Source organism: Apodemus sylvaticus, chromosome 14 (assembly GCF_947179515.1).
Source record: "Apodemus sylvaticus chromosome 14, mApoSyl1.1, whole genome shotgun sequence".
Classification (NCBI taxonomy): Eukaryota; Metazoa; Chordata; class Mammalia; order Rodentia; family Muridae; genus Apodemus; species Apodemus sylvaticus.
Genome location: NC_067485.1, coordinates 60838676 through 60865324, shown reverse-complemented (window position 1 = coordinate 60865324; position 26649 = coordinate 60838676). Strand labels below are relative to the sequence as shown.

The 26649-nt window shown below is 42.2% G+C and overlaps 1 protein-coding gene across 8 annotated transcripts in view; it reads right to left on the bottom strand.

Annotated features, from left to right (window-relative positions):
- Nucleotides 1-467: 467 nt before the first annotated feature.
- Arhgap21 (Rho GTPase activating protein 21) overlaps nucleotides 468-26649 on the bottom strand; it is a 123513-nt gene continuing 97331 nt past the window's right edge. For 5 of the 8 annotated variants that reach the window (XM_052156272.1, XM_052156271.1, XM_052156268.1 and 2 more), the window contains 17 exons: nucleotides 23102-23260; nucleotides 22884-22986; nucleotides 19372-19408; nucleotides 17900-18025; nucleotides 15946-16230; nucleotides 13944-14008; nucleotides 13729-13868; nucleotides 12966-13117; nucleotides 12573-12728; nucleotides 12411-12489; nucleotides 11767-11840; nucleotides 11601-11690; nucleotides 8268-8393; nucleotides 8041-8082; nucleotides 7630-7735; nucleotides 5747-5778; nucleotides 468-2923 (listed from right to left, as the gene is read on the bottom strand). In XM_052156272.1, the coding sequence (XP_052012232.1) occupies nucleotides 1247-2923; nucleotides 5747-5778; nucleotides 7630-7735; nucleotides 8041-8082; nucleotides 8268-8393; nucleotides 11601-11690; nucleotides 11767-11840; nucleotides 12411-12489; nucleotides 12573-12728; nucleotides 12966-13117; nucleotides 13729-13868; nucleotides 13944-14008; nucleotides 15946-16230; nucleotides 17900-18025; nucleotides 19372-19408; nucleotides 22884-22986; nucleotides 23102-23260 (3449 nt within the window). In that variant the 3' untranslated portion in view covers nucleotides 468-1246. The remainder of the gene's footprint in view (nucleotides 2924-5746; nucleotides 5779-7629; nucleotides 7736-8040; nucleotides 8083-8267; nucleotides 8394-11600; nucleotides 11691-11766; nucleotides 11841-12410; nucleotides 12490-12572; nucleotides 12729-12965; nucleotides 13118-13728; nucleotides 13869-13943; nucleotides 14009-15945; nucleotides 16231-17899; nucleotides 18026-19371; nucleotides 19409-22883; nucleotides 22987-23101; nucleotides 23261-26649) is intronic. The other 3 variants (XM_052156274.1, XM_052156270.1, XM_052156275.1) reach the window with 2 other exon arrangements.

Genomic DNA, 26649 nt, shown 5'->3' with positions numbered 1-26649 from the left:
ATTATTTATAACATGCCACATTGGGAAGAACTGTTGTCACTGTCTATGTGAAGAGCTAATTCATTAGTTTACACAGTCTAACACACTATATAGCTGGGAAATATAGTCCTGGAAGAACTCTTAAGAGCCCCAAAGCCTTTGCTTAGCACCCAACAGCCCTCACTAGTGCCCTCCATGAACCTTTATTCAGTGACCCCAAGAGCCTTACTGAATGCGCCTTAAGAAAAGGTGATCAACATGCACTGCGGTGGCTAGTTACTAAGTAAGCAACATAGTACTGTGGCCAGAGTTGCTAAGTACTTCCTATGCACAGGAGTGAGTTCTACAAGCACTCCTGAGAGATCATTCCCAGCCACTCAAGGAAAGGGAAAGGTGGAAGGACTGTGCGAAGAGGTAATCTTTAAAAGGTAAGATTAGCTAATATATAAATAGACAGCACTGTAAAACCGAGTAAGCGCCCAACAGTGCAAAGTTCACCAAAACAGTTTTATTTCCAGTGTTTAATTGGGTATGCACACAGGCATGACACAGGTTTGGATAAAGTCCTCATGCAGAATTATATTCTTCTCTGTAAGAAGCCAGTTCCATCCAGGATCCACTATCTACACACCTATGTTACAACATTTATATCAAATCTGGTATCTGAAGAAAAGATACACATAGAATATGTTCATTTAAGTTATTACGTATTTTACAGAAAGATTAAAAATTCAAGTCACACAAAACTCAAAAACTGTATTAAAAGTTTGAATATAAAACTCAGATCCGTCTGGAATGACTAAAGAATGGAAGTTCTGTATCCACCTGTGTTAACTGGTAAATGTAAGGAAACTTGTTACTGATAAAATGCATTCATTTATTCAATGTACATTATCTAATTTCAACAATATGGCACCCTAAAAATCAAATGTACTTTTATCGTGAGGCACTTTTGTTAGTGAGGAACCAAAAGAACAATTTGGCTGCAGGAGGCAGCGACTTTCTTGAGTAATTTGGGGAATATACTATGTAGTGAGTTGCAACAAACACCTTGCTTATTTGTATACAACTATCTGATATACTTTTAAATATATACGTGTGTTCTTCTGGCTGTAGTAATGCACTGTAAAGCTATTTCACAGTGCAAAATGGTGAATCCAGCCCAAACCAAGGCTGCATAATAACAATTCTGGTACAAGAAAAATATTTACAGAGTTACTGGACTGTGTAACAGCAGTTGTTCCTTGTTAGAGTGGACAGACCCAGCTTAAAGGCAGGGAGGAGACTCTGCTTCAGTGTCAGGACTTTCAGGCAGTTTGTGGGGGTGGGTGTTGGCTGCAGAACTAGCATTTTGGCTCATGTTCTGGAAGCTTTCTCCGTTTATTTGGTCAGGTGACTGTGGTGGTGTGGAAAATGGGGGCTGGCTGGTTGAAGGCAAGGTGCTTGCAGCACCCCTAGCTTCAGGCTGCTGAGGCAGCGGTGCGTGGGAGCTGGTGGGTGTTCCCAGCACACTGGGGCTCTCGGCCTGGGGCTCGGGGCCTTCGCCTGGGCTCAGGTCGGAGGTGCTGGTGCGGATGCGCTCCCTGGCGAGCCAGTCTGAGATGGAGAGGTCCTGGGCTGAGCATTTGGGTTTTAACCGATTCACAGCTGACAGCTCGGACTCTTTGTCTGCACTCTGCTCATGCGCTTTCCAGAAACTCAGGACGCTGATTTCAGTAGCATCTCTATGGCCTCCGAGCGTGTGTCTGCGTTTGATGTTTTTCCTTTTCGCTGTCTCTGCAGTAGGTTTTTGATTCCCAACTCCAAACATGTCGTCTGCCGGTGCCCTGGGTCTCAGTTTTAAACGATCTGCTATTTTTGTTTTCCAAGTGGCCTCCTGCTTTTCGGATTCACTTCTGCTGGGTGTCAGGAGGCTCCCTGTCGACTTGCCTTTCTTCATGACGTCAAACATCTTGGCCAAGGCAGGCGTTTCTTTCTCAGTCCTGGTGTCTCCGGGGCTCCCACTGTCTGACTTGAAGCGAGTAGACTTCTTCCTGGACAGTGTGTCGCATTCGATCAGCCTGTGGGAGCTGAACTGCTGCCTGCGGCTGTCTAAGCTTGGCGTGAGGCTTCCCTCGGTGCAGCTGGCTTCACTGCCTTCGGAGTTCCTGCGGCTCACCCTGGCAGCCTCCTGTAGCTTTCCTCGGAAGAGCCGGTCTGAAGTCAGGGCGGTGGGGAACACGGGGAACTCGCTCTCGCTGTCTGTCTCCACTGGCCGCCCTTCACTCACCAGCTCGCTCCTCTCGTCGTCAGCCTCGTCCCCCTTGCTCTCCGCCACTGACTGCACCTCAGGGCTCAGGCGGCTGGAGTCCAGGCTGGTCAGGTAGGCAGTGGAGGATGTGGTGGAGTAATCCGAGGTGATGGTACCAGCGTTGGAGAGGAACTCCCTGTGCTTGCTTTCCGGACTGGCAGACTTTCTAGTGGAGGACCTCGGTAGTGAAGCCTGGGATGACATGCTCAGCAGGGTACCGGAGTCAGACCCCGTCTCCTCACAGTGGCTCTTCTGTGTCAGGAGTGACCTGGGGCTCTCCTTCAGCATGGCCAGGCGACAGCTGAGAGTTGGTGACCTGTTGCGTTTGGAGCTGTGTGGTGGGGATGGCTCTTCTGATGGTATCTTCTTCTCCTCCTTCACTGTACCCGTGTCTTTCTTAGTGTTACTTTCTTTGGCAACGATGACCCTCTGCTTTCTACCTGATGTCTCGCTTTCTCTTTTGGACTCTTCTTTAATCTCACTGTGACTCTGCTCCATATTCTCCTTCTTAAAAAACACACTGTCCAGCTCATCCTCAGAGCTGCTGGGCTGCGCTTTCTCTTTCGGCTTTTTCCTCTTGCGACTGGCAGCTGCGAAGATGGAGGATACAAGCAGTTCCCTGCTGTACTGATCCTTCCCGGATCCCCAGGAGCCCTAGAAAACAGGCAGAAAGGTGAGGACACGAACACTACGCTGTCCAGGGCTGGCTTGTCCCCAGAGAGCAGCTAAGAACTAAAGTCTACCAGTGTCCCAGATGCAGCCACAGTATTGTATATGTCTTAATACTCCCCTCTGAACTTAGGTCAAGTCCGCTTCATTACAGGTCCCATTTCTTGCCACATCATGATAGATACATCTCTCTCATGCTCAGGGGTACTGAGGCTTCCCAGGTCTTATTAATTTCCCTATTGGTTTTCTCCACATCCGAAATGCTCAGATATCCCCACTTCCTTATCTGTTCTCCAAGTAGAAGAGTTAAGCAGTATTCTGCCAGATGTGAAGGTACACACCTGTAATCACAGTACCAGGCAGGGGCCAGGAAGAGGACAAATTCCAAGGCTGTCCCAACTACATAGTGAGACCCTGTCTCAAACACCCAAAAGGGAAAATTAGGTGAACATCATTCTGACATAGTGTATTATTCAGACATGAGAGTAGGATTGTGTGGCTGACCTGACGCACTCATTCACCTAAGGGTTGCCTGGCTCCCATTATCTCACCAAGAGAGGATCTTCAGGGATTTGCCTTGGGTAAATCAAGTTAGTAAAGATTTCATTCATCTTATGTAACAGCAAAAGTAGAAAATTAAAATGACACAGCCTACTGAAAAGGTTGTAAATCCTCACCATGAAGCATTCCATAAACTCTGCTACTTATTACAAGTTCTTTTAATAATAATAATAATAATAATAACTATTATAGTGGTTTTTCAAGACAGGGTTTCTCTGTGTAGCCCTGGCTGTTCTGGAACTCACTCTGTAGACCAGGCTGGCCTCGAACTCAGAAATCCGCCTGCCTCTGCCTCCCAAGTGCTGGGATTAAAGGCGTGTCCCACCACCACCTGGCTTATTACAAGTTCTTAATGACAACTAGTTAATGAGTTTTTTCAGAAGGTCTGTCTGCTGAGCAGTTTGTTGGTGGGCAGGTGAGTGAGTCCTTGTTCAAGGACTAAATCTTGAGTAAAGAGTCAAGCAGAAGGAATGTGGAATAATGGATTCGCGAATATAGTTTTCTATTACAAAAAGTCTTAATCTCAACTGCTACCCCAAGGTCTCCTGAAGGGTAGGTCACAGGTCTACAGGACTGTGCTTTTATGTGTCATAACATGTTTCTAAGCCACCCAGAGGGTTCCTATGGGTTACTCTGCTTCTGCATGTTCTCCTTAGCACTGGAGGGCCATGGCTGAAGCCAGGCTCAGTTACGAGAACTGGTTTGTCTCGGGCATGGTCTGCAGGGCATATAGTAGGGATGGATTCTCATTTCGCATCTCAATTTGTTGTTCACAAGAGAAGCACCTAGATTATATCATTTTAAATTTCTCTAATTCTCTGTGCTGGGGAAATTGATGCTGCTTTTCTACAATTTGGAAACTGTTAGCTATCTGAGTGTTCACTACCCCACAGGCACAGCCCAGAACAATGTGGGATGAGCAGACAGGAAAAGGTGGATGTCTAGTGAAGGGAGTGGAATTTTAAGTGTGTCGTCTGTAGTTAGGTATAGTGATATAGTTGGGAAGCTGAGACCAGAAGATCATGTATCCCAAGTTAGCCAGGGCTACACACTGAGACCATTTCAATCAATGAAAGAGAAGTATTTGAGATCTACAAAGACCAAGGAGACATGACAATTGAATGTAAGCAATGAGGTGAGGGTGGGGGGTGGGAGTAGGGGTGGGGCTAAAAGAATATCCGGGTAGTTGGAAAAATTCACATAAAACTACTTTATATAATGATGTGTCATGCTCATGTTAGCATCTTGACTATGATGATTAGTGTGATTATGTAGGATTACTGTGATTATGTGTTCATGGGAGTGATAAACCAGGATGTCTAGTGAAGGGAATAGGAATTTAGAAACCAGGATTTAGGGTAGTGTCACCGTACTATAATTAACTAGATAACTGTGTATAAGAACTGACCAGCTAATGAGTTGAAGGTAAAAGGCTTGTAAAATTTTATGTTTAAGTGAGTAAAGCCCTCAGTGGATGTGCTAATTAGCTTTAGATGATGCCCAAAGCTGTTTCAGTTGAGGAGTTACTCAGCACAGACTGGAATATGGGCAAGTGTGTGGGGACTGATTGTGGAGTTGTGGTGGCTTGGCTACTATAGGCACCACGTCTCTAGGCAGGTGGTCCTCACTGTAAAGAAAGCCAGCTGTGCACGAGCACCTGACTGAGCCAGCCAGCACTGTTGCTATGTGGTTTCTGCTTCCTGTTTGTGCCCTGACATCCCTCAGATATGGACTGTGACCTGTGAGATGAACTCTTTTCTCTCCTAAGCTGCTCGTGGTCATGGTATTTGCCATAGCAATGGAAGTACACTCTGAGAATTAGTGAGAAGTGACTTGGCCGATAAACTCACCCACCTGATGTGTATCTGTGTTTTGTATGTATTTTGAGACAGTCTCACTATATAGCAATGCCCAGCCTAGAACTGGTTATCGTCCTGTGTCAAGCCCATGCCACCATCGAGGCTTATGTGGGGATTCTCTCTCCCATTCTCCCTGCTTTTAAGTTAGCCAATTTGACAATGTAAATAAACCACTGCTGTCTGCACCACGGTAAACCTTTCCCATAATTGCACTTTTCTAACACACAACCTTGGACTTTCTAGCCGTCTTCGATTCCAAATTAGCTTTCCTGCACGCTAGGCTTTATTCCTCTGGCTCCAGTGTGGAGTCCACGTGCATGCGAATGATGAAAGTCAGCCCCGACCCACAGCTACCACGAGTGTTTTCTAGCTGTACCTAACAACTTACCTTAGATTTTGTGGAGTCACTAGTAGCTGAATCTGTGGGAAGTAAATAAAATGTGGTTAGTGGGAGCCAAGCTTCACTGCTTTCAACAAACAGTGCAAAACTTATGAAGAGGACAGGCACGGAACAAAATGTGAAAGCAAAACTTAAAACAAGAACACAGTGGATAGTCAGAGCTCACAAAGATGCAAGCTGCACCACAGAAAGCCACCGCCATGAAAGGATGCTGTGAATTGTAGGCAGAACCAGCTCAATGATAGGAATGGCAAAGGAGCCCTGTGCTAAACAAAAACAGAAACACTAGTGTTTATTTTCTAAATAGTATATCTAGCAATAAAGAAGCTTGAAAACCTTTAAAAATTATGTCCCACATCTTGTATCTGAAACTGATACACAATGTAGAACCTTCCAGACTGTTGGCTGCCCTAACTACAAATTGAAACACGCAACTGGTGTATGTATTGATTTTTGTCAGACTGTCAGATTGGAATTTGTACGAACATGCCCCAGATGCGAATGGATGCGACAAAGGCATTAGGACGACCCTGATTCCAGGTCCCTTTTAGTTTCTTTAGAGGATTCTAAGTGTTTGTTCTCAGCCCCGGCTTCACATCTGTGCAGTCAGGGATCCTTTTGGTTAGTTTGGTTAAATTGCTACCAGGTTTGTAAGTGTTAACAAATGCTATTATGGAAATGGAGAAATGGAGACCATAATTTTGCTGTCTGGCAAAAACTCAGATTATACAAGTACAAAGAGGGTAGGAAGGGGCCACCGCTATGAAAAAAAATATAAATTTTAGAATTTTATGTTTGAAATTTTGGGAAAATAATTTTCAAAATTAATGAGCTGGGCCCCGTGCCACGCCCCTTTTAACACATGGCTAAATGCTTTATGACTTTAAGAACCAGTTGACCATACCATGCTATTTCTCCTCAGGGTCTGCTTCAGAAATAACAAGAGACAGCAGAAAAACTTTTAAGAGAGTAGTAGTGATCTGTTTACAATATTCTTAAGAGAGACGTTTACACCACAGATCAACTAGGTTGGCATTTACAAGAACCGGGGGTTTCTGCAGACAAGGCAGCTACAGTGTGGACAGCAGTCCTCCTTCTTCCTACAGCTCCAGCTGTCCATCAGGGACATCACAGAATCCACTAGTGACATTACCGTGTGATAGACTCCTCCCACTTCGCCTGTGCAACATCAGTATAGATTTGCCTGTGTCAGTAAGTGCTGAAAAAACCCTTTAGAGCTAAAACAAGAACTAGAGACAAAGGGAGAACATGGCGTGAAATAGCATGCCAGATTAGTGCAACAGTTTGGCAGGAGACGCTTTCATCCAGAGCCTATTAAATACTAATACTTAACCAAGCGTTAGGGTGGCAGTAGGAGAGAAAAGAAAATCAAGGTCAAGTAGGATGACTTGGACTGTGACATCTCTAGTGACATGAGAGGACTGACCATACGTAGCTTGCTGCCCTCACAGAACTGGTCCCAAACAGAACTAGGCACCCAGTCTAACCATTCTTTCTGCCGTCACAGCAACCACACATTCAGCAGCATGTATCTGTTTTACCTTGTGATGACTATTACATGGAAACCGTGAGTTAAAACAAAACAAAACAAAACAGTGGTTTGCATGCTCATCGCTCTCAGCTTCCCATTCTGACACACGTCACAACTCCATGCACTGTCAGTGTGTCACAGTCGCTGGAAGGTGAGTGAGATCATCAGAAAAGGCGGATCGCAGTTTTTATTAGTGGGAAGGAAAAGGAAGAAGGAAGAGGAAACAACCCAGATGGAGTGGTACTTATGGCTGCTCGCTGTTTCACTTTACAGGAAGGTCAAGAAACCTAGAGGTCAGTACCGCCCAGACAAGAGTTACCTGATACATCTCCAGGGAGCACGCCTGTCCTTCCAATGTTGGTGAGTAAGTGATCTATGTTTGGTACTGGCTGGGAGTCTACTGTGTTCTCCTCCTGCACTGCTGTCTATGATTAACAAACAGAGAGCTCTTCGTCATCTCTTCACAGGCAACGTTCTTTAACATTTAAACAACAGTTAGTAAAAGACACAGTATTATATGGGGCTCGAGCTCAGTGGTGCTGCGTTGGTTAGATGCCACTGATGGTGAAGTAGGCGCCACAGCTATATTCTCATCAGGAGCTAGATGCCTGCCTGCACGGGGTGCAAAGCTGAGAACAGCGCACAAAGCAGAAGACCAAGATGGCCGTGGCATCAAGAAGGAGCCCGTGTCCCACATGAAAGCGGCGGAGCACGCGCGGACAATACTTACGAGAGGCTCTTCAGCACCCTCTTCTGTGAAAAACCAGTCATGCTAAAATTTAAAATAAAAAAGGTGAGAATAATGAAATAACCCCCCCAAAGTGTAGTTCTATCTTAGGAAAAGGCACAGAAATAAGGGAAATGTCTTATTGGAAAAAGCAGTGGAGGTGACTTCTGTCCTACCGGTTGTCAGCTGTGACGACAGTGAACTTGCAGGAGGAGACCAGGTGAACTTACGTGCTGGATGAGAGTCTCTACTATCTTGTACTGGTCAGGCATGTGTGTCACCATGTGGGTCATGTTGTCTTCCGATGTTCTCACTAGAGTTGGACCAAAAACAATCGCTAGGTTTCTGGGTTCCATCTGAAAGAAAGGATCAAAGTGGAAAGTTGGACTAAATCTCCACGGGTGCGCTAACATTTTGTTCCTGAAATTTATTTATGGAAAATTTATTTGTGTCCTGTTCTGAAATACGCTATCACCTTATTCTAATACAAATACAAAGTTTTTATTTGTGATGAAAAAATACAACTGGATGAGAAGTAGATTCTTCGTAGGTCATATTCTTGTGAGCAAATCCTCAAGTGATAATAGGCAATGCCTAATTGCTGTTCTTGTTTTTCCAAGAAGTCTTTGATTAGTTTTGAACCACATCAATCAACGATTCTTAATTAACAAAGAAGGCTTAGGTGGCAACAAAAGGAAATGTGAAATTTAAGAAAAGGAACTCTGTCCCTTGGGAACTGGAAAGAATGGACAAAGGATTTAGAAACACATGCAAGGTTCCGGATTCTTCTCTGTGTCATATGTCAAAATCATTATCAAGGAAAGTAAGTATGAAGATAACTTTTGATTCGCTTTCACCTCCTCCACATCTCCTGATGTTCTGGGCTTAGCCTTGCTTCACTCTTGGCATGACAGCCTCTGATCAGTTTGTATCCTCATTGACACACTGAATTTCTGGCCCAATTATGACAGTCATGGGCATGGATCCTGTTTTCTTTCATGTTACTTTGAGCCTAAGTTTTGATAAAGTGTGAAATAACCTCAATCAATCTTAAGGACCCAAACTTTAACCAATCTTAAGAAGCCATCGGGATATTTATATATAAAAGAAAATTCACCACAAAACTAAAAAAAAGTCATACTTAAAACAAACTCTATCATTTGGCCCCCATAGTACTAGACTGTGAGGCACAGGGCTGTGTATATAGTCACCAGATGAAAGCTTGCAGCCTTTCTCCTCTATTGAAACAGCTGACACGTATCATTTAACCTGTGTTATAAGTAATACCATATCATACTCAGTGAAGAAAAATAAATTCTCACTAAAATTGGGGTTTTCTTAGGATAATGACTTATTAAAGTAAAAATGCACCGGAAGGATTTGGGCACCAAATTTGTGTCCTGTTCTGAAATACACCATCACATTCTTCTAACCCTGTGTTGGTACACGTGGCCAAAGTCCACCACATCAAATACTGTCAGGTGTTCAGCAGACGCTTGCTTATGGCTTCATTTAAGTCTTTAGACTAATGATATACACTAATATTTATGTATAGAAATGTTTGTTTTGTGTGAGTAAATTTTAGCTAGCTCCAACATATAAAAGATGATATTTGGCCTAGTTTTTTGTTTCTGGTAATTGTTTGAATTGTGCATTTAAGTTCCAAAACATTGGGTTAAAAAAAGTCAAGGACCAACCAAAGAGTACACAAGGGCAGGACCTTGGACACTCCTGTCCCCCTACATGTGGGGCAGACATGCAGCACAGTCTTCACACGGGTCCCCAACAACCGGAGTAGAGCAGGAGCTTACCCGGACTCTTGCCTGCCTGTGGATCCTGTTCCCCTAACTGGCCTGCCTTGTGTGGCCTCAGTGGGAGAGGAGGTGCCTAGTGTTGCACACGGGTCCCCAACAACCGGAGTAGAGCGGGAGCTTACCCGGACTCTTGCCTGCCTGTGGATCCTGTTCCCCTAACTGGCCTGCCTTGTGTGGCCTCAGTGGGAGAGGAGGTGCCTAGTGTTGCAGTAACCTGAGGCACCAGGGTAAGCTGAAGGAAGGGGTGGGGGAAACGGCAGTGTGAGGCAGGGACTCAGAAGAGAAGGGGGCTACAATCAGGGTCGAAAATGAATAAATAAGTTAATGGGAAAAGAAAGAAAAGAGTTAAGGAAATAAAGTACCACATTGTCTTCAAGTCTGAGTATTAATCTAGCAAACCCCTATGCCTGTGGTTCTAGTACTTGCTAGGAGGAGGCAAGGGGATAATTCCTTTAAGGACACACAGGCCCCAGAAAGGTGAGGTCAACACCATCTTGAGCTACCTGAGATCCTTTCTCAAAAAAAAAAAAAAAAAAAATCCCTAAATAAGTAAAATTTTAGGACAGATTTCTAAAAGAAAAAAACTGAGCCAGGTATGGTGGCTAATGCTTTAATTCCAGCACTTAGGAGGTAGACGAGATCTCTGGGTTTGAGGCCAGCCTGGTCTACAGAGCAAGTTCCAGGGCAGCTCCATCATACAGAGCCTGCCTTAAAACAAGCCAACACTAGCGTCCAGCAACACTGAAGAAGCACATGCCGTCCTTCAGGGATAACCAGCTAGAAAACATTCCAGCTAGAATCACATTGGGAAACCTTAGAGACAGCTCAGTAGACTGGCGTCTTTGGGTTTGGTGCCCCACCCCTGTCCCCCGTCCCCCCTCAACCTTTCACAGCTCTCTCAACTGACCAATGAGCACCTGGACAGGGCCTAGGCAATGCGGAGTCTTCTCCACCTTCGCACACAGGTTGGCGCTGATGCAGAGCTGGACCACTGCGCTCTGCCTCCTGCAGGCAGGAAGCCATCTTAGGAGTGTTAGCCATCCTCCTTAGCTTTCCCTTTAATGTTTCCCCTCCAAAATACAATATGATCATCAGAGAACTTTAATGAATGTCCTGAGTTAGAAGGAGAATCATTTAACCTCTTGATAGGATGGACTCAGCTGACAATCATTCACCGAGTAAGCAAAAGGATGGGAAATTAAGACTAAAATGAACCAGTAAAATACAAAGTCTAGATCTTACCCAGATATTTAAAGAAATAACCGTACTGTAAAAACCTTTTTTAAAAAAGTCAAGAAAGCCTGACCACGAACTGAATATTTGATACTCCTTAGAACAGTTCATTTTGTGTAGTATGATAATGGGTTATTAAAAGAAGGGAAGTATCATACCCGTCTAATAGGAACTAAAGAAAACCTCTCAGTGTATATCGTCTGGTACCGTTTGGCTGGTTTATCACACATACATGCCACCTACTCAAGCTAGTGACATAAAGCTGAAAACAAAAATAAAATTTGGACTTCCATTTTTCTTGCTGGCTGAATGTAAAATGAAACATTTCTAAATGGAATTCCCCTCACACTGTGTGTGGAGCTGCTGTGTGTGGAGCCTCGGCTGTGGGGTTACCTTCAGAAAGACCTAGCCAGCCCAGTCTCCGGCACTCAGGCTTCTGTGAAATAAAACCCAGAGCACTGAGGCCAACCCTCAGACCGAGGCTAGACAGGTCGCTCAGCGCTGAACCTGACCTACCTTATTTTTTTCTGAATTTTCTGCCACTGTCTTCAGATGAGCCGAGAGAAACTTCAGTGTCTCAAAATGATGCTCCGGAAGATCATGAATCTGGAACATATTATTTTCAGGATGGATTTAAATGCTGCATTTGAGCTGCACCTCCCCAAGTAAAAGTAATACCTACTAGTCTCTTTAACGTTCTCAGCCGATCTAGGGGGTCCTCCTTACGATTGGCCTCAATGAAATCAGCATATTTGTCTGGCAGCCATAGGAAGAAGAGAACGAGGTTAGCTGCTTGGGTGAAGTGCAGTCTCACTTTGTTCAAGGAACCATGATTTAATATGTACAAGACTTTCATGCATCTCTAAATACAGATCTCTTAAATGTACAAGCTGGAGATGGTTCTCAATGATCTCCAAGCTTTCCCAGCCATCAGAGAGAGTTTTCTCTGTAGGACACCTCTGAAGCTATGGTCTGGCATTCGGTCAGCCTGTCCCTTATCCCTACCTAACAGCTAGCATAGGGTCCTCTCACTGCACTTCATGTCCAGAGGAATTGACTGAAACAATAACAACATTTTTAGCTTAACAACAAACGCAGGCCAATATAGAGCTTATTTTCACTGTGGGAAGCACACCAATTCAGCAAAGAATTTTCACCAACATTTATGATCAGACTATATGACCAAACCAGTTCTTAATTATGCTTTTCATTTACTTTAGACCCAAGATCAATGGCATTTCCTTCCCCCTCACTTTTCTGGATTGATTATGGTTTCCAGCACAGGCTGAGCCTTTTCCTCTGGCGTGAGTTGTGGAGCTAACTCACCATTTGTAAAGAGCGGCTCAGGGAGCTTTCTGAAGAAGGATTTTAGTAAACTGCTTATCACATTTAAATCTCGCCATTTCTGGATATGTAAAACAGAAATACAGTATGGTCAATGTTATGAAAGAAAAAACAAATCAGTTAGTCCAACAGAAATGAACCTACATCATCTTGTATGTCAATGTCTGCCATCCCCTTGTTGAGTTCTTCCTGCATGCTTGAAATGGCTGCGTTGTTGCCAGGAACCCGGTAAATACCTGTATATTCAAGACCCCTTTCTTCAACTAATTTGCAACATATGTCAACGATTAATGGAATGTACTGCAAAACAAGAAACCAGCATTTTATTTAACATAGTACCACAGTTTGAAAATAAATTTCTATTGACCATTTCCAATTAAATCACTACTCTAGTTCAGAGTTAATATATTAGATAAAAAGCTTAAAGATAAAATTATTCAGCCAACAGAGCAGTCATCCTAAGGGAGGACAGTGCACTCAGGTCCCACTACCACAGACACTGGTGTACAAGTCAGACAGATGGTTGGGCTCTCCTACCCGGTTGGTGTGGGCAGGTGGGCAGTCATCCAGCCTAACTCCGAAGGTCCCTGTGGCAGCCGGCTTTTTCTCAAATGTCTTCCTCACGATGCTTGGAATGCCTCTTCTCCAAGTACCTCTGTCTTTGGGGGGACTGGTATCATCTTTTGATTCTTATTGAAATAAGATGACATTACAAAAACTGGAAACAAGACTATTTAAGTCTAATTCATCAATGCCTAATTAACTGCAGTCTTATATTATAAAACAGTCTATATTCACAATGATTCTCTTCCTACTGTCATGCCTCCGATCTGTCCATATAACTTGTCAGATACAGTTATATTTCTTCCCTTTCAGACAAAAGGCAGAAGCAATGTGTCCTCTTTGTAAGAGGCCATTCGCATCTGTAAAGACGCCTTCATGTGACTGTGTGTTCTCCTATCCTTCCTCTTGACTAAAGAAACAGATGCCTCCACCTTAAAGGAAAATGTCCACTGAGCTTGTCCCGTGTAGCTGTGACTGCTGGTGAATAGCATAATAAAGCAACACAGCCAGGCAGTGGGGGCACACACCTGTAATCCCAGCACTTGGGAGGCAGAGGCAGGAAGAGTTCTAAGTTCGAGGACAGCCTAGTCTACAGATTGAGTTTCAGGACGGCCAAGGCTATACAGAGAAACCCTGTTTCCCAAAAAACCAACAACCCCTCCCCCCTAAAAACAAACAAACAAAAGAAGCAAAAACACACCCCCATGATTCCAGCTTAACCCCTTGTTGCTGTTACCTTTACTGAGAAGCTTCCTCTCAGATTCCTCCTTTGGAGAATGTGGGCTTTGAGTCTTTGGCTCTGATTTGGCACCAAGCAAAGTTTGCCTGATGCTAAGACTCTGGCGAGGTGTTTTTGGCAACTGTTCTGTTTTACTGCTGAAAGAAAGAAACCTTTCTAAAGCACTGTACATGTGACATCTACATTAACCATAGGCATGGTGGGATTCTCACCTCAGCAGATTGTTATACTCTTTGATTCGTCGACTAATTAGATCTCTGTTGGTAACTCCAGTGTCCTACAGAAGGAGCAGAAGGTGACAATGGGAAGGGGTTATTAGACTATTAGAGGCACGGGTAACCGTGGGTTTGAGGCTTGCTACTGAACCAACTTGTTAAATACAAAAGCTATGACTTGTTCTCAGTGCAGATGGTCCAACTGCCTACTTCCCCTCCAAGTGAGTTTGCGTGTATTTCCTTTATTTATTTATGGAGCACCTGGGATAATTCTTAAGCCTCAGGGATTCAGTACCTCCTAAATTGATATGCTATGTAAAAGGCGTGATTGGGAGCACAAAGCTAACTTCTCTAATATTAGAAAAAATGATCAGCACTCAATAACAATAGCACTGAGTCAGAGAATCTGCAGAAGGTAAACTTGAATAAGGAACAAGAAGTAAGAGTCAGGAGGATCAAGGCAGTTTGTCACGACCCGGCCCTGTCCTGTGCCCCGAGGTGAACTCAGTTCTATTTGGAGCAATTACAATTACATACTGCTATGTGTCTGCAAACATTTTTTTAAAAAATATGTCTTATTTTGAGTGTAATGAAATACACAGGCAGGAATGAAAATACTTAAAGAGATTATGCTCTTTTTGGCTATTCTATTATTGAAACAGTGGTTCTCATGAAGTTGGAATTTTCCCCGGAATCTCATGCTGAAAGAAGGAAAGAAGGCTTGCTATCATCATGAACGGTGTCAATTAGAGGGGCTGTCTCCTACAAAGAGATTTCACTCAGTTTTGTAAGCTATCAATCCTGAGCCACAATGATGATGGGCAGGACCACCCCCTGACTAGAACTGCTTAGTTATGCATGCCTTTCTGTCCTCTATTTAAATTAAATCCTCAGGCAGGATTCCCACAGACTGGCCTGGGGAGCCCACTCTTCCCAGTGTCACCACATTGAGTAAATCCCTTCTATACTTTTTACTATTACTTTGTCCAAGCTTTCTTTCATAAGCACTCCCTAGATTTTAATTTTTGTATGTGTGCATGTCTGTATGTGGGCACAGGTCATGGAGTTAGGAAAAGGACTGTGAGTATGGGAAAAGAAAGGGAGGAAAAAATAAGGTCCCACAGACCCATATGAGGAAGGCAGGCGGCCTGAGGATGAGGGGCCTGAGGAACGAGGGTGAGGGAGGAGAATCAATGGCGAGTCTAGGAGAACGGAGCCTATTACTTTGTAGGCTAATTAAAAACCCAAGTAAGTTTTTAAGTGGACTCTAACTTCGGCTTCTTCACGCACCCCTCAGCTGACACACTGACTGAGTAGCACCAAAGAGGAAGCTAAGTGTCTTCACGGTGTAAGCACTATCCTGACTACTATAATCCCTGCTGCAAAAGCACCTCCCTGACGGTGTGAGCCAGAGACTCTCAAGAATACAGAGCATTATTCATTTCTTTAAAGGCTTTCAACATGGATTTTAATAGTACATGCTTCCTAAGAAATGCATAACTACACCAGGGTATTTTGTATTTTTCTTGTACAATTCCATGAAAAAAAAATAAAACATAGTGCCTTGTCAATGTTTGAACTGTAGTCTAGCCCACCACAATACTAATCTCAGTATCAAAGAGGCTTATAATTTGGTCAAAAAGGTTCCTGCAGGTTCTGTGCTGTATGTAAGAAGCTTAAGCACCCACAGGTTTGGATATCCACAAGTGTCCTGACCCTCTTCCCAGATGCCAGGGACAATATCAATGATCAGAAAGATAACATGGGGCTCCTCTCTGTGGTTTGTTGTGTCTGAAAATATGAGAATATGAATACCCTCTTTTCTTGTTTAGTAATAATATTTTCCAGTAAGTAAAAATAATGCAGGAATACTTGAGTTTTCCTTTTTAATAACTAAGATACAGTATCTTATTTGTTATAATCTATCCAATTCTTTCAGTCAGCGAGGGAACATACTGTAAGAGTATCAAGTTTCACCCACATCCTTAGAAAAACAAACCTCTTCATTTAGGTTGCTGCTCTCCTGAATAGTCTTGATCCACGCTAACATGTCGTCTCTGTCTTCAGCTTGGAACAAGCATTCACAGTCAGGCGTGGTGAGGCGGAACACATTCCTCCTCTTGGTCTCACTGTAGGAGATGTCTATCAGGCAAGCGTTGACACTGATGGGCTGCTCTTCCTCTGATGGTGTTGTCTGCTCTCTTCTGTCTTTGTATAAGTAAAGTGAATGGCCCCGAAGGACAACATACATCTGTTTCCACGGCCGAATACTGCCACCAACTCTCTGGAAAACAGTAATTGGTCCATGTTCGTCAATATGCAATACAAGACTAGAACTGTGACAGGATCACTAAGTAATGCCTTTCACATGAATACTTGTGTACCTAGTATAGCAGATGTCTCATTTACTTGAAATCACAGGAAAAGAGGAAGGATAAAAAGACATCAGTAAAGGTTTATACTGCCAAGCCTGATTTGCGTTGATCCTAGAGACCCACACAGTACAAGAGAACCGACTCTCACATGCTGTCTTCTGACCTCCATATCCTGGCCAGGCCATAGGAACAATCACTTGATACACACACCATAAATTTGAAAATGTAGCTGGGCCTGATGTCTTTAATCCCAGTACAGAGGAAGCAGAGCTTCTGAGTATGAGGTAGCCTGGTCTACTTAGCAAGTCCCAGGCAACACAGTGAGATCTTGTCTAACTTAAAACAAAACAAAACAAAAAAACAATAAATAGAAATTTTAAATGTACAACTTTTTTTTAAATGTCACATATATGCCAACGAGGAAATGTGTTTGCACCGATGCTAAGAATAGTAAAATCTCAATGACAGATGGGAAGACAAAACTGAGTACTGAAACCCAATAAAATATCTGCTACAAAGTTGCGTTCAAAGGGGCTGTTAGTACTGTTTGTTTCTTTTGTTTTTAACAACAATCATATGAATACAAAAGTAGTAAAGAGATTTACATACACACACACACACACACACACACACACACACACACACACACACACACACAAATCAAGTTGGGCGGTAGTGGTGCACGCCCTTAGTCCCAGCAATCAGGAAACAGAGGCAGGTAGATCTCAGGGAGTTCAAGGCCAGCTCGATCTACAAAGTGAATTCCAGGACACCCAGAGCCACCCAGAGAAACCCTGTGTTGAAAAACCAAAACCAACCAAACAAGCAAAAACCAAAAACCTGAAAACAAGACAACAAAACAAAACAAGAAGTCCACGGAATATTCTTTCCTTCCTAGTGCTAAGGACCAGCTTTGAGTACGGCTCAGTAAAAGCCTGTAACAATGAGCTGTGACTCTGACAACAAAAACAAAAACAGAAGCCCAATCCCCCACCATAATACAAGTAAGAAAATCAAGATCAGGGACATAATAAAACACTCCTGGAGGTGAGTCCTGGAAAGAACATGTACTGACAGGAAATGATGTCACCGACATCATCAGCTCTGCATGGAAAGTGGACTGTCCATATCCAAGTCTGTTTGCAAACTTAAATTCTTTAGCAGCTCTGAAGTCTTCTTACACAATGACTTTATTTTGCTGGACTCTACCTACTGAAGCACATGTTAATATTATTATACTTGTTTCTATCATTTACTGTTTGTAAAACAAAATGAACAAAAAATTAAAAAGGAAATTGGAAAGAACTGGGCTGCATATTTCTAGAAGACTACTGAGAATGAGAACCATTATTCAGTGACTTAAAAACCAGAGATGCAGAGCTCCTTCCTACATACCCCGTTTCTCTGTTCACACTGGCACACTGTAAGATAGTGTACTCCACATGTAGTGGCATTCAGGACAAAATGCAGGAAACTACCGCACTGATCAGATTTTCCTTTGTCATGAATCTCACATGCATGAGCATCGCTCATTGGGCCTGGATTTGTGGTGTCACATGAGCTGAGAAGTTGCACTACCTTGCCCTTATCCGTGACAAGTGGTCGGAACTGGAGCCACCCCTCCTTGGCTGCATCACTGAAGACCTCAGAGGAAGAATTCTTTCTGGATCCAGAGTCTTCTGATGACTTCTGACTGTCTGTGATCTACAGAAAGGACCAAGAAAACAGTAAAATGTTAGCTTTTCTTTTTACAAATATTTATACATGGAAATGGTATTGGCAAATGCCATATTCAATGTTCTAAGTAAAACTCTGTGGAAAGTTCTGGGTTTAGAAGTCATACTAGAAACTCTTCTATTTTTTTTTTAAAGGTGAATTGGCTTCCATTTGTTTTTCAAAAGCCACCTATAGAATAGTATGACTTCCCTGGTCTCATGGATTAACATTTTGATAGAAAAAGAGATTGGGAGATGCGGGGCTGGGGGACACAAAAAAAGACAAGAAGCCAAGTGTAGTGGTACACCCCTGTGACCTCAGCACTCAAGAAGCTGCAATGGGAGGATCTCGAGTTGTATAAATAATGAATGTGTGCCTCATTTACAGTCTAAGACAAGCCAGGGCTGCAGACTGAGTTCAAAGATAGCTCACTCTATACAGACAAAATAAAACAAAAGCGTGGTGACATATTTGTGATCTGTGCTTCTGGAGGAGGAGCAGGGTGCTCTTAGATGCTGATTATGAAGTGGAGGTAGGGTAGAGAGGTGATTCACCACGAGGACAGGAATTGTGTGATTATTCCGGAAAGGTTGCCATGTGCTAAACTCCACAGTAGCCATCTGGTTTTCAAGAAGATTCACTATTAAAAGCACAAAGAGGAGTGGTAGAGAGAAATGTAGATTCCCAAAGGGTTCTGTTTAACACAGGTAGACCATGGATGGAGAATGAGCAAAGAGGGCGGGACTAGAGAATGAGCGATATTGGCCACCGTGGAACCTGCGTGCTGGGAACGCAAGCGCCGAGGCGTGCCACACAGCCTGCTGCTTGCTGGCTCTCGGCAGGGTCATGTTCTACTACAAAGGCTTCATGGTAAGGGCAAGAAAGGAAGGAACTGTAGGTACAGTGCAGCCACGGTCACTTCCCAGGGTTGTAAATAGAGACATTCCTGTCTAGTCGTTTGGAATTTTTCAGTGTAATACAAGTGTGAAGGAGACAGGACAGATGTGGCCATAAGCACAGGTGGAGGAAGGTACGAGCTAATGCTTTTGAGAAAACACAGAAATACTACTAGACAGGTTGATTTGGGCCTTGAGTTGGTAAAGAGAAAAATCAGCCCAATGCTTATAGGCATTACATACTTGATCAAAATGTTTTGAAATTAACAATATAGCTCATATTTTTTCAAATGCAGTGGATGCAGACTAAAAAGTTACACCATTTAAAAACAAAGTATCTGAAAGAGAAAAAATATATTTTTTGAAGAGCTAAATCAAACTAAGGTTACTAAAAACATTTATTATTTACTAGATATCTTTAAAATATTGAGTACTAACCTTGATTCCCTTCAGGCTAGACACGTGCTTAAAGGATCTGTTGGAAAAGTATATAAACATGTATAATAAATATAAACTCTTGATGTAAGTATTGACCACAACTAAGTTTTCATTAACGAGCTGGCATTTCACCCTTACCATGTGATTGGTGTTCTATTGTTGAATGTACGTGAGAACAGCTAAGTTAAAATTACATACATTTTCAGTTCAATGACAGCAGTTTTCTAAGCTGACCTGGCAAATTAAAGCTGTTTCTGCCTTTTTTGCTTAAGTGTGCTACTTTTAAAACCTTTATGTCCAAGGAAAAGCTACTCAGGCTAACCATTGGGCTTTTCACCCACAGCTGGGACTGCCCTATCCAACTGGGGAACTGCTGGGATGCAGGCTCGGGAGATGGTGGAGTCAGAGAGCAGGCAGGGTGCTGGCCACGCAGTGCACACTGGAGGAGTCTGGAGTGTGAGCCGCACTTGTTCCCTCAAGGGAAGGAATGAAGAACCGGTTCTCTGCTCACAAGGAAGAAGAGGATGTGCTTTCCAGACTACTGACCTTTGTCCCATCTGTGTAGTCAGAGACTTTCGGGCAATAGACCATCCTCCAGACCCTTCTTATAAACCTGTTTTTCTCAGTCAATCTATAGAACTTATCTTTATGAAAAGTGTCAAATGTACTTTACAAAGGGTTTTGATGGAGTCATGTCCAATCTTTATTTACATTACTTTGTTTCTCAAAAAAAAAAATTATATATGATTTGTTGTTCATGCAATACGGAGTTATCACCAGAAAAGTTTTCATCAAATTGTGCTGTGCCTAAAATAATTATACCTAAACCACTCGGAGTTAGACTCCACAACTTTGAACCAACATTGGCAACCGAGTCATGTTGAACCAGACTGTGTTCTTGCCTGGGGAGCATTTCTCTGCAGGCCTGTTACGGCCGGAGACCCCACTCATAAGCACACTATTAATCTATACTCTTGAGTACTTTCTAGATGGGAGAAACAAATGCTGTCAATCAGAAGACAGGTAGGTTCTTCAAATAATAATTCTTCAAAATTATTAAATTATTAAACATATTATGCGATTAAATATGTCCTTGTCCTCTCAAAAACCATCTCAAACAAGAAGGCAATTAGAAGGACATATACAAACTTCATTCTGAGAATTACTAGGAGACAAGATAGAAAGAAAGGACTAGAGCCCTGCAGAGAGCTTGTCTCACAATTTATGCCAACCTCTGGGAATAAATACCGTAACATTAACCCCAATCTTTGTGTACCTGCAGTGTCTAGTTTTCAATAAAAATAAAGTGGTAATAAGGACACTCAAAAGAAAAAGGAACCCTGTTTCAAGATATGGAAGGTCATAAAACCAGACCCAGAAATAATCTGGACATTGGGATTATCAAAGAATCTATGCAAAATATACTAACTACTCTCAAGAAAAGGTTAAAAACCCACATGAACAAAGAACAGCAAAAGCATCCAGAAAACACCATTAGTTGCATAATTCAAATAACATTGCAGTCCACTGTCCTCAGAGAGAGCAAAGCCACCCTCCCCATTCACACAGAAATGCACCAGCCACCAGGCAGCAGCCGAGAGGGAGAAAGTGAGGAGGAGCACTGCCTGCAGGCAAGTGTGGAGACATTTTCCTCATGGGTACGGAAAGCTGGTCATGCCATGGTAAGTGACTCCACCCATGCTCATACAGGCTTCCCTAATTAAACTCAGTGGGACACACACAGACATGGTGCTGAATGGCTAGAGGAGTTTGGCAGGTGGCAGAGGGAAGGAGAGAAGGCAATGGGGAGTTAATATAGTCTGAAACATGGTATATACATTAAATACTTTTAAACTAGGAAACATAGTGCTATAATCTTTGAAGGAAGCTGTGCACAGCCAGTGTAGGGAGGGGCCTAGAGTGCAGCAGTTACTGACATGTTTTAGTGAGGGGACCAAAGGGCTCAAACAGGCCACACTTCCAACCTGGTGTCATTAGGAAAATTCCTACTGAGCTGGAACACTGTGCCCTGGCCGTATCTCACAGGAACCGCTCGTGCGAGACTAGCCCTAGAAGAACTAATTTAGTTAGAATATAAATGACAATGTGATGGAAATGTAAGAGAGTACCCAGCAAAGGTGACAAGTAAGAAAGACAGGTGTTCCTGGGTCAAAGGTTCACTGTTCGGAAAGCTGCCAGCATTTCCTATACTAACCTGTAAATTAGACATTGTGTCAATAAAAATACCCACACAAAAAGAACTAAAAAAATAACAGTTTAAGGCTCAAATAATAAAATTTTCAAAAGAATACATCATAATGATGAGTAAACAGCATTGCCTCATTGTAAAAACATTATAAAACCACTAGAAACTGATACAAATTAACAATAATAAATCCACTGAACAGAATATCCAAGTTACATATGATTCAGCATATGTAAAGATAATACGTAAGTGGGGAATGACAGCGTGGGAGCTGTGGAGTAGCAAAGATCCTAAAAGCTACAGTCAACACCTCAGCGCATTCATTAATATGCCTTCGTTACATGGGAATCAAAGTTGTAAGCAAAAAAGATATAAATTTCAGAAGTAAACGTAGAATTATTATTTTAAAATAAAGTATTTTGCAATGTGATTCAAATCCATAAAGCCATGAAAATATTTTCCAAATTTAACTGAATACAAATATTTTTAACATTTTTTTGCAATTAAAATTAAAGAAAACCAAATGAAAAATATTAAGAAAAGCACTGTAACCTATCACAGCAAAGTGTTACTCGTCTTTACGTAGAACTGTCAGCGGCAGAAAGGCAGCAAGGCAGCAATGGGCAGCCTGAGCAGCTGCTGCCACCAGACCCATGACCTGCACTAAACTACCAGCCTCATAGGTCTAAACAAACTCGCAGGTCAGTACATCGGAAGCTTCTCCACATTGCTAGGAAGGACATGATTTAACAGTCTTGAAGAAAAGAAGGGCCATTGACCATACACATATTAAAATAAAAATTCATTTTTTTAGTATGTCCATTCTAAGCATACACATTCTAGGTAAGAATAGTCATGAAGTAGTATTTATGAGGGCACAATCCCAAATATCTACTAATCTAAATGCCAACTAGAGAATATAGAATATAACGGTGTAATTATTCAGTGACATATTAAACAATGTGGCAGGAATATCTGAATGGAAGGATATCCCGACTCATGAGTATACCAAGCTACCAATCTGTTTACAGAATTAGAATATATCCATTTATAAGCACATTTGGATGTATGTGATTCTTATATTGAAATACTACTAAATAGCTACAAGTCTAGTGCAGGAGATGCATCTTATATATAAAATATTATATTACTATATAAAAATAAAAATATTACATCTAAGTCCAACTGGATGTTACTTTGATACTATTTGATTTGCATTTCTAATGTCAAAGCTAGAAAATAAGACCACCTTACATTCAGGGTTTATAAGACATAAAAACATCTAAAATAGTAATCCGACACTTACAATTTTGCATCTTCTCTATAATCATCCAGTCCTTCATCATACGATTTTGATCTTTCTGTCTTTGAGTTGTGCTGGCCATCCAGGCTGGGAGGGCCAACAGATTCTGCAATTAAATACAACATTCACACTTTTCATGTGGTTTTGCAGATTCTTTCAATGGGAAAAGATCCATTGGCATGCACCGTGAGGCATGCTGTGCGGACTCACTTTACACACACCTTGGTCGTGGGAGAGCTGACGTCGAATCAGAGGAGCGGAGGTCGTGAGGCTGGGGGGAACAGCTGCGATGGAGGGGACCTGGGAGGTAGAGGCGGAGATGACAGCAGACGCAGGAATATGTGCAATCTCGTGGTCGATGCTAGGACTGGTCGGTTCATCTGGAAGGAAGGAAAATAATTACTGGAACCTGAAAGACTTCAGAGTCCACTGTTGTTAATAAGAGCCAAATAAAGGCTTAACAGCATCAAACCGCCAGTCAGTGACACAGCTGTGTGTTAAAATTTGCCTCACACCACCACTACTCAAGTGATGCCAGTAACTCTGAAACTAAGAAAAATAAATAATTTCTCCTAATTAGTAAATAACAACAAGCAGGGCAAAGTGCAGGACTTCAGAACTCAAATGAACTAAAGAATATAATCAGACATTGTACAAAAAAATCACCTTTCAAGTCCCTCAGTTTCTGTGTCCCATGTCATCTTATATCCATCCATCCATCCTGAGCCCTCACCGCCCCCTCTTTGATTTTTGTAGGAAGATAATGAAGCCCAGTCACTAGCAGCCAGAAGTTGCATACTACCAGGACATTCTACTCTATTTGAGTCCTTTCCCAGATAAGTGTCAGTCCTAACTTTCCCTATTAGCTTTGTGCAGATGTACTTGAAGAAACAGGAAATTCTGTGCTGTGAGTTTTCACCATCTCCAAGTCCTTCATCATCTGCCAGACAAATTTGTGTGAATTCATGACAGCTAACACTACAGGTGTGTATTATGTGCTAGCACATGTAACTGGTTTACATATCCTATTTCCTATACTACAAAACCCTCAAATATGTGACTTTGCAGACTAACTCAACCCTGTCATCTAGAACAGGCCTGACAGTGAGTCCTGCTCGGCACCTACCTTCCCATTAGTGAGCAATAGCTTGATTCTAAATTCCTACTTTTGTAAAAACATCATTGATTTAAATTCTAATATTTTAGGATAAGACAATATAAATTAATAAGCACTTTAAAGCATTAGATGTCACATCATGAAATCCTTTACCAATAAACTATAATTATATAAAACTGAATCTTGACTATTTGGTTCAGTAGGTCAAAAACAAATTGTCACAATCTCCTATCATTTTAAATGATCAGTATTTTAGCAAAAAACCTAATGACTGAGAAATTGTAACATCTGATCTGCCCTGGGAGCCGGGACTGCTCCATAGCACCCTGTGCACAGGTCCCGCCACGAGAGAGCGGGTCTCCCAGGAGCGCGCTCACTTCAGGGCTTGGAGGTGAGCTTTCCACTTTCTCTCCAATAACTGTCCAGAGTGGGACCAGCTAGGAGCCCACAGGGCACAGGAACAGGGGAGTAGCTGGGGCAGAATCCTTCTGATGTCCATCTGCACCTGGGAACTGGTTTCAACAGCCCTCTGTGCACAGGTCCCACCACGAGAGAGCTGGTCTCCCAGGAGTGCTGACACAGGCTTACAGGCCCACAGAAGGGACAAGCTCCAGTCAGACAGCAAGACCAACAAACACCAGAGATAACCAGATGGCAAAAGGCAAGCAAAAAAAACTTTACCAACAGAAACCAAGGCTACTTGGCAACATTAGAACCCAGTTCTCCCACCACAGTAAGTCCTGGATATCCCAACACACCAGAAAAGCAAGATTAGGGTTTAAAATCACATCTCATGATGCTGATAGAGGACTTCAAGAAGGACATAAATAACTCCCTAAAAGAAATACAGGAGAACACAGGTAAACAGGTAGAAGCCCTTAAAGAGGAAACACAAAAATCCCTTAAAGGCTATCAGGAAAGCACAACCAAACAGGTGACAGGATTGAATAAAACCATCCAGGATCTAAAAATGGAATTAAAAACAATAAAGAAATCACAAAGTGAAACAACTCTGGGGATAGAAAACCTAGGAACAAGATCAGGAGTCATAGATGCAAGCATCACCAACAGAACACAAGAGATAGAAGACAGAATCTCAGGTGTAGAAGATATCATAGAAAACATTGATATAACAGTTAAAGACAATGCAAAATGCAAAAAGCTCCTAACCAAAACATCCAAGAAATCCAGGACATAATGAAAAGACCAAACCTAATGATAATAGGTATAGAAGAGAGTGAAGATTCCCAACTTCAGTTGGGCCAGTAAATATCTTCAACAAAATTATAGAAGAAAACTTCCCTAACCTAAAGGAAGAGATGCCCATCAACATATAAGAATCCTACAGAACTCCAAACAGACTGAACAAGAAAAGAAATTCCTCCTGTTATATATAGTCAAAATACCAAATACACAAAACTAAGAAAGAATATTAAAAGCAGTAAGGAGAAAGGGTTAAGTAACCTATAAAGGCAGACCTATCAGAATTACACCAGACTTCTCGCCAGATACTGTAAAAGCCAGAACATCTTGAGCAGATGTCATACAGACCCTAAGAGAACACAAATGCCAGCCCAGACTACTATACCCAGCAAAACTCTCAATTACCATAGATGGAGAAACCAAGATAGTCCATGACAAAAACAAATTTACACAATATCTTTCCACAAATCCAGCCCTTCAAAGGATAATAAAAGGAAAACTCCAATACATGGAGGGAAACTATACCCTAGAAAAAGCAAGAAAATAATCTTTTTTTAACAAACCAAAAAGAAGATACCCACATAAACATAAACACCTCTAACAACAAACATAACAGGAAGTAACAATCACTTTTCCTTAATATCTCTTAACATCAATAAACTCAATTCCCCAATAAAAAGACATAGACTATCAGACTGGATAAATAAACATGACCAAACATTTTGCTGCATATAAGAAACCCACCTCAGTGACAAAGACAGACACTCCCTCAAAGTAAAAGGCTGAAAAACAATTTTCCAAGCATATGGTCCCAAGAAACAAGGTAGAATATATCGAATAAAATCGAATATCAAATAAAAATGACTTTCTTTTTATCTTTTTTCTTATTTTGGATTTGGTTGGTTGGTTTTTTTGTTTTTTTGTTTGTTAGTTTTTTTCTCTGTATAGCCCTGGATGTTCTGGAACTCACTCTGTAGATCAGGCTGGCCTCGAACTCAGAAATCCGCCTGCCTCTGCCTCCCAGAGTGCTAGGATTACAGGCGTGCGCCACCACCACCCAGCAAAATCGACTTTCAACATAAACATCTCAAAAAAGATAAGGAAGGACACTTCATACTCATCAAAAAAAATCTACAAAGAATTCTCAATTCTGAACATCAATGCTCAAACTCCAAGGGCACCCACATTCATAAAAGAAACTTTATTAAAGCTCAAAGCACACATTGCACCCTACACAATAATAGTGGGAGACTTCAACACCCCACTCTAGCAATGGACAGATCATGGGAACAGAAACTAAACAGAGATACAGTGAAACTAACAGAAGTTATGAACCAAATGGATTTAACAGACATTTATGGAACATTTTATCCTAAAACAAAAGAATATACCTTCTTCTCAGCACCTCGTGGTACCTTCTCCAAAACTAACCATATAATCATTCACAAA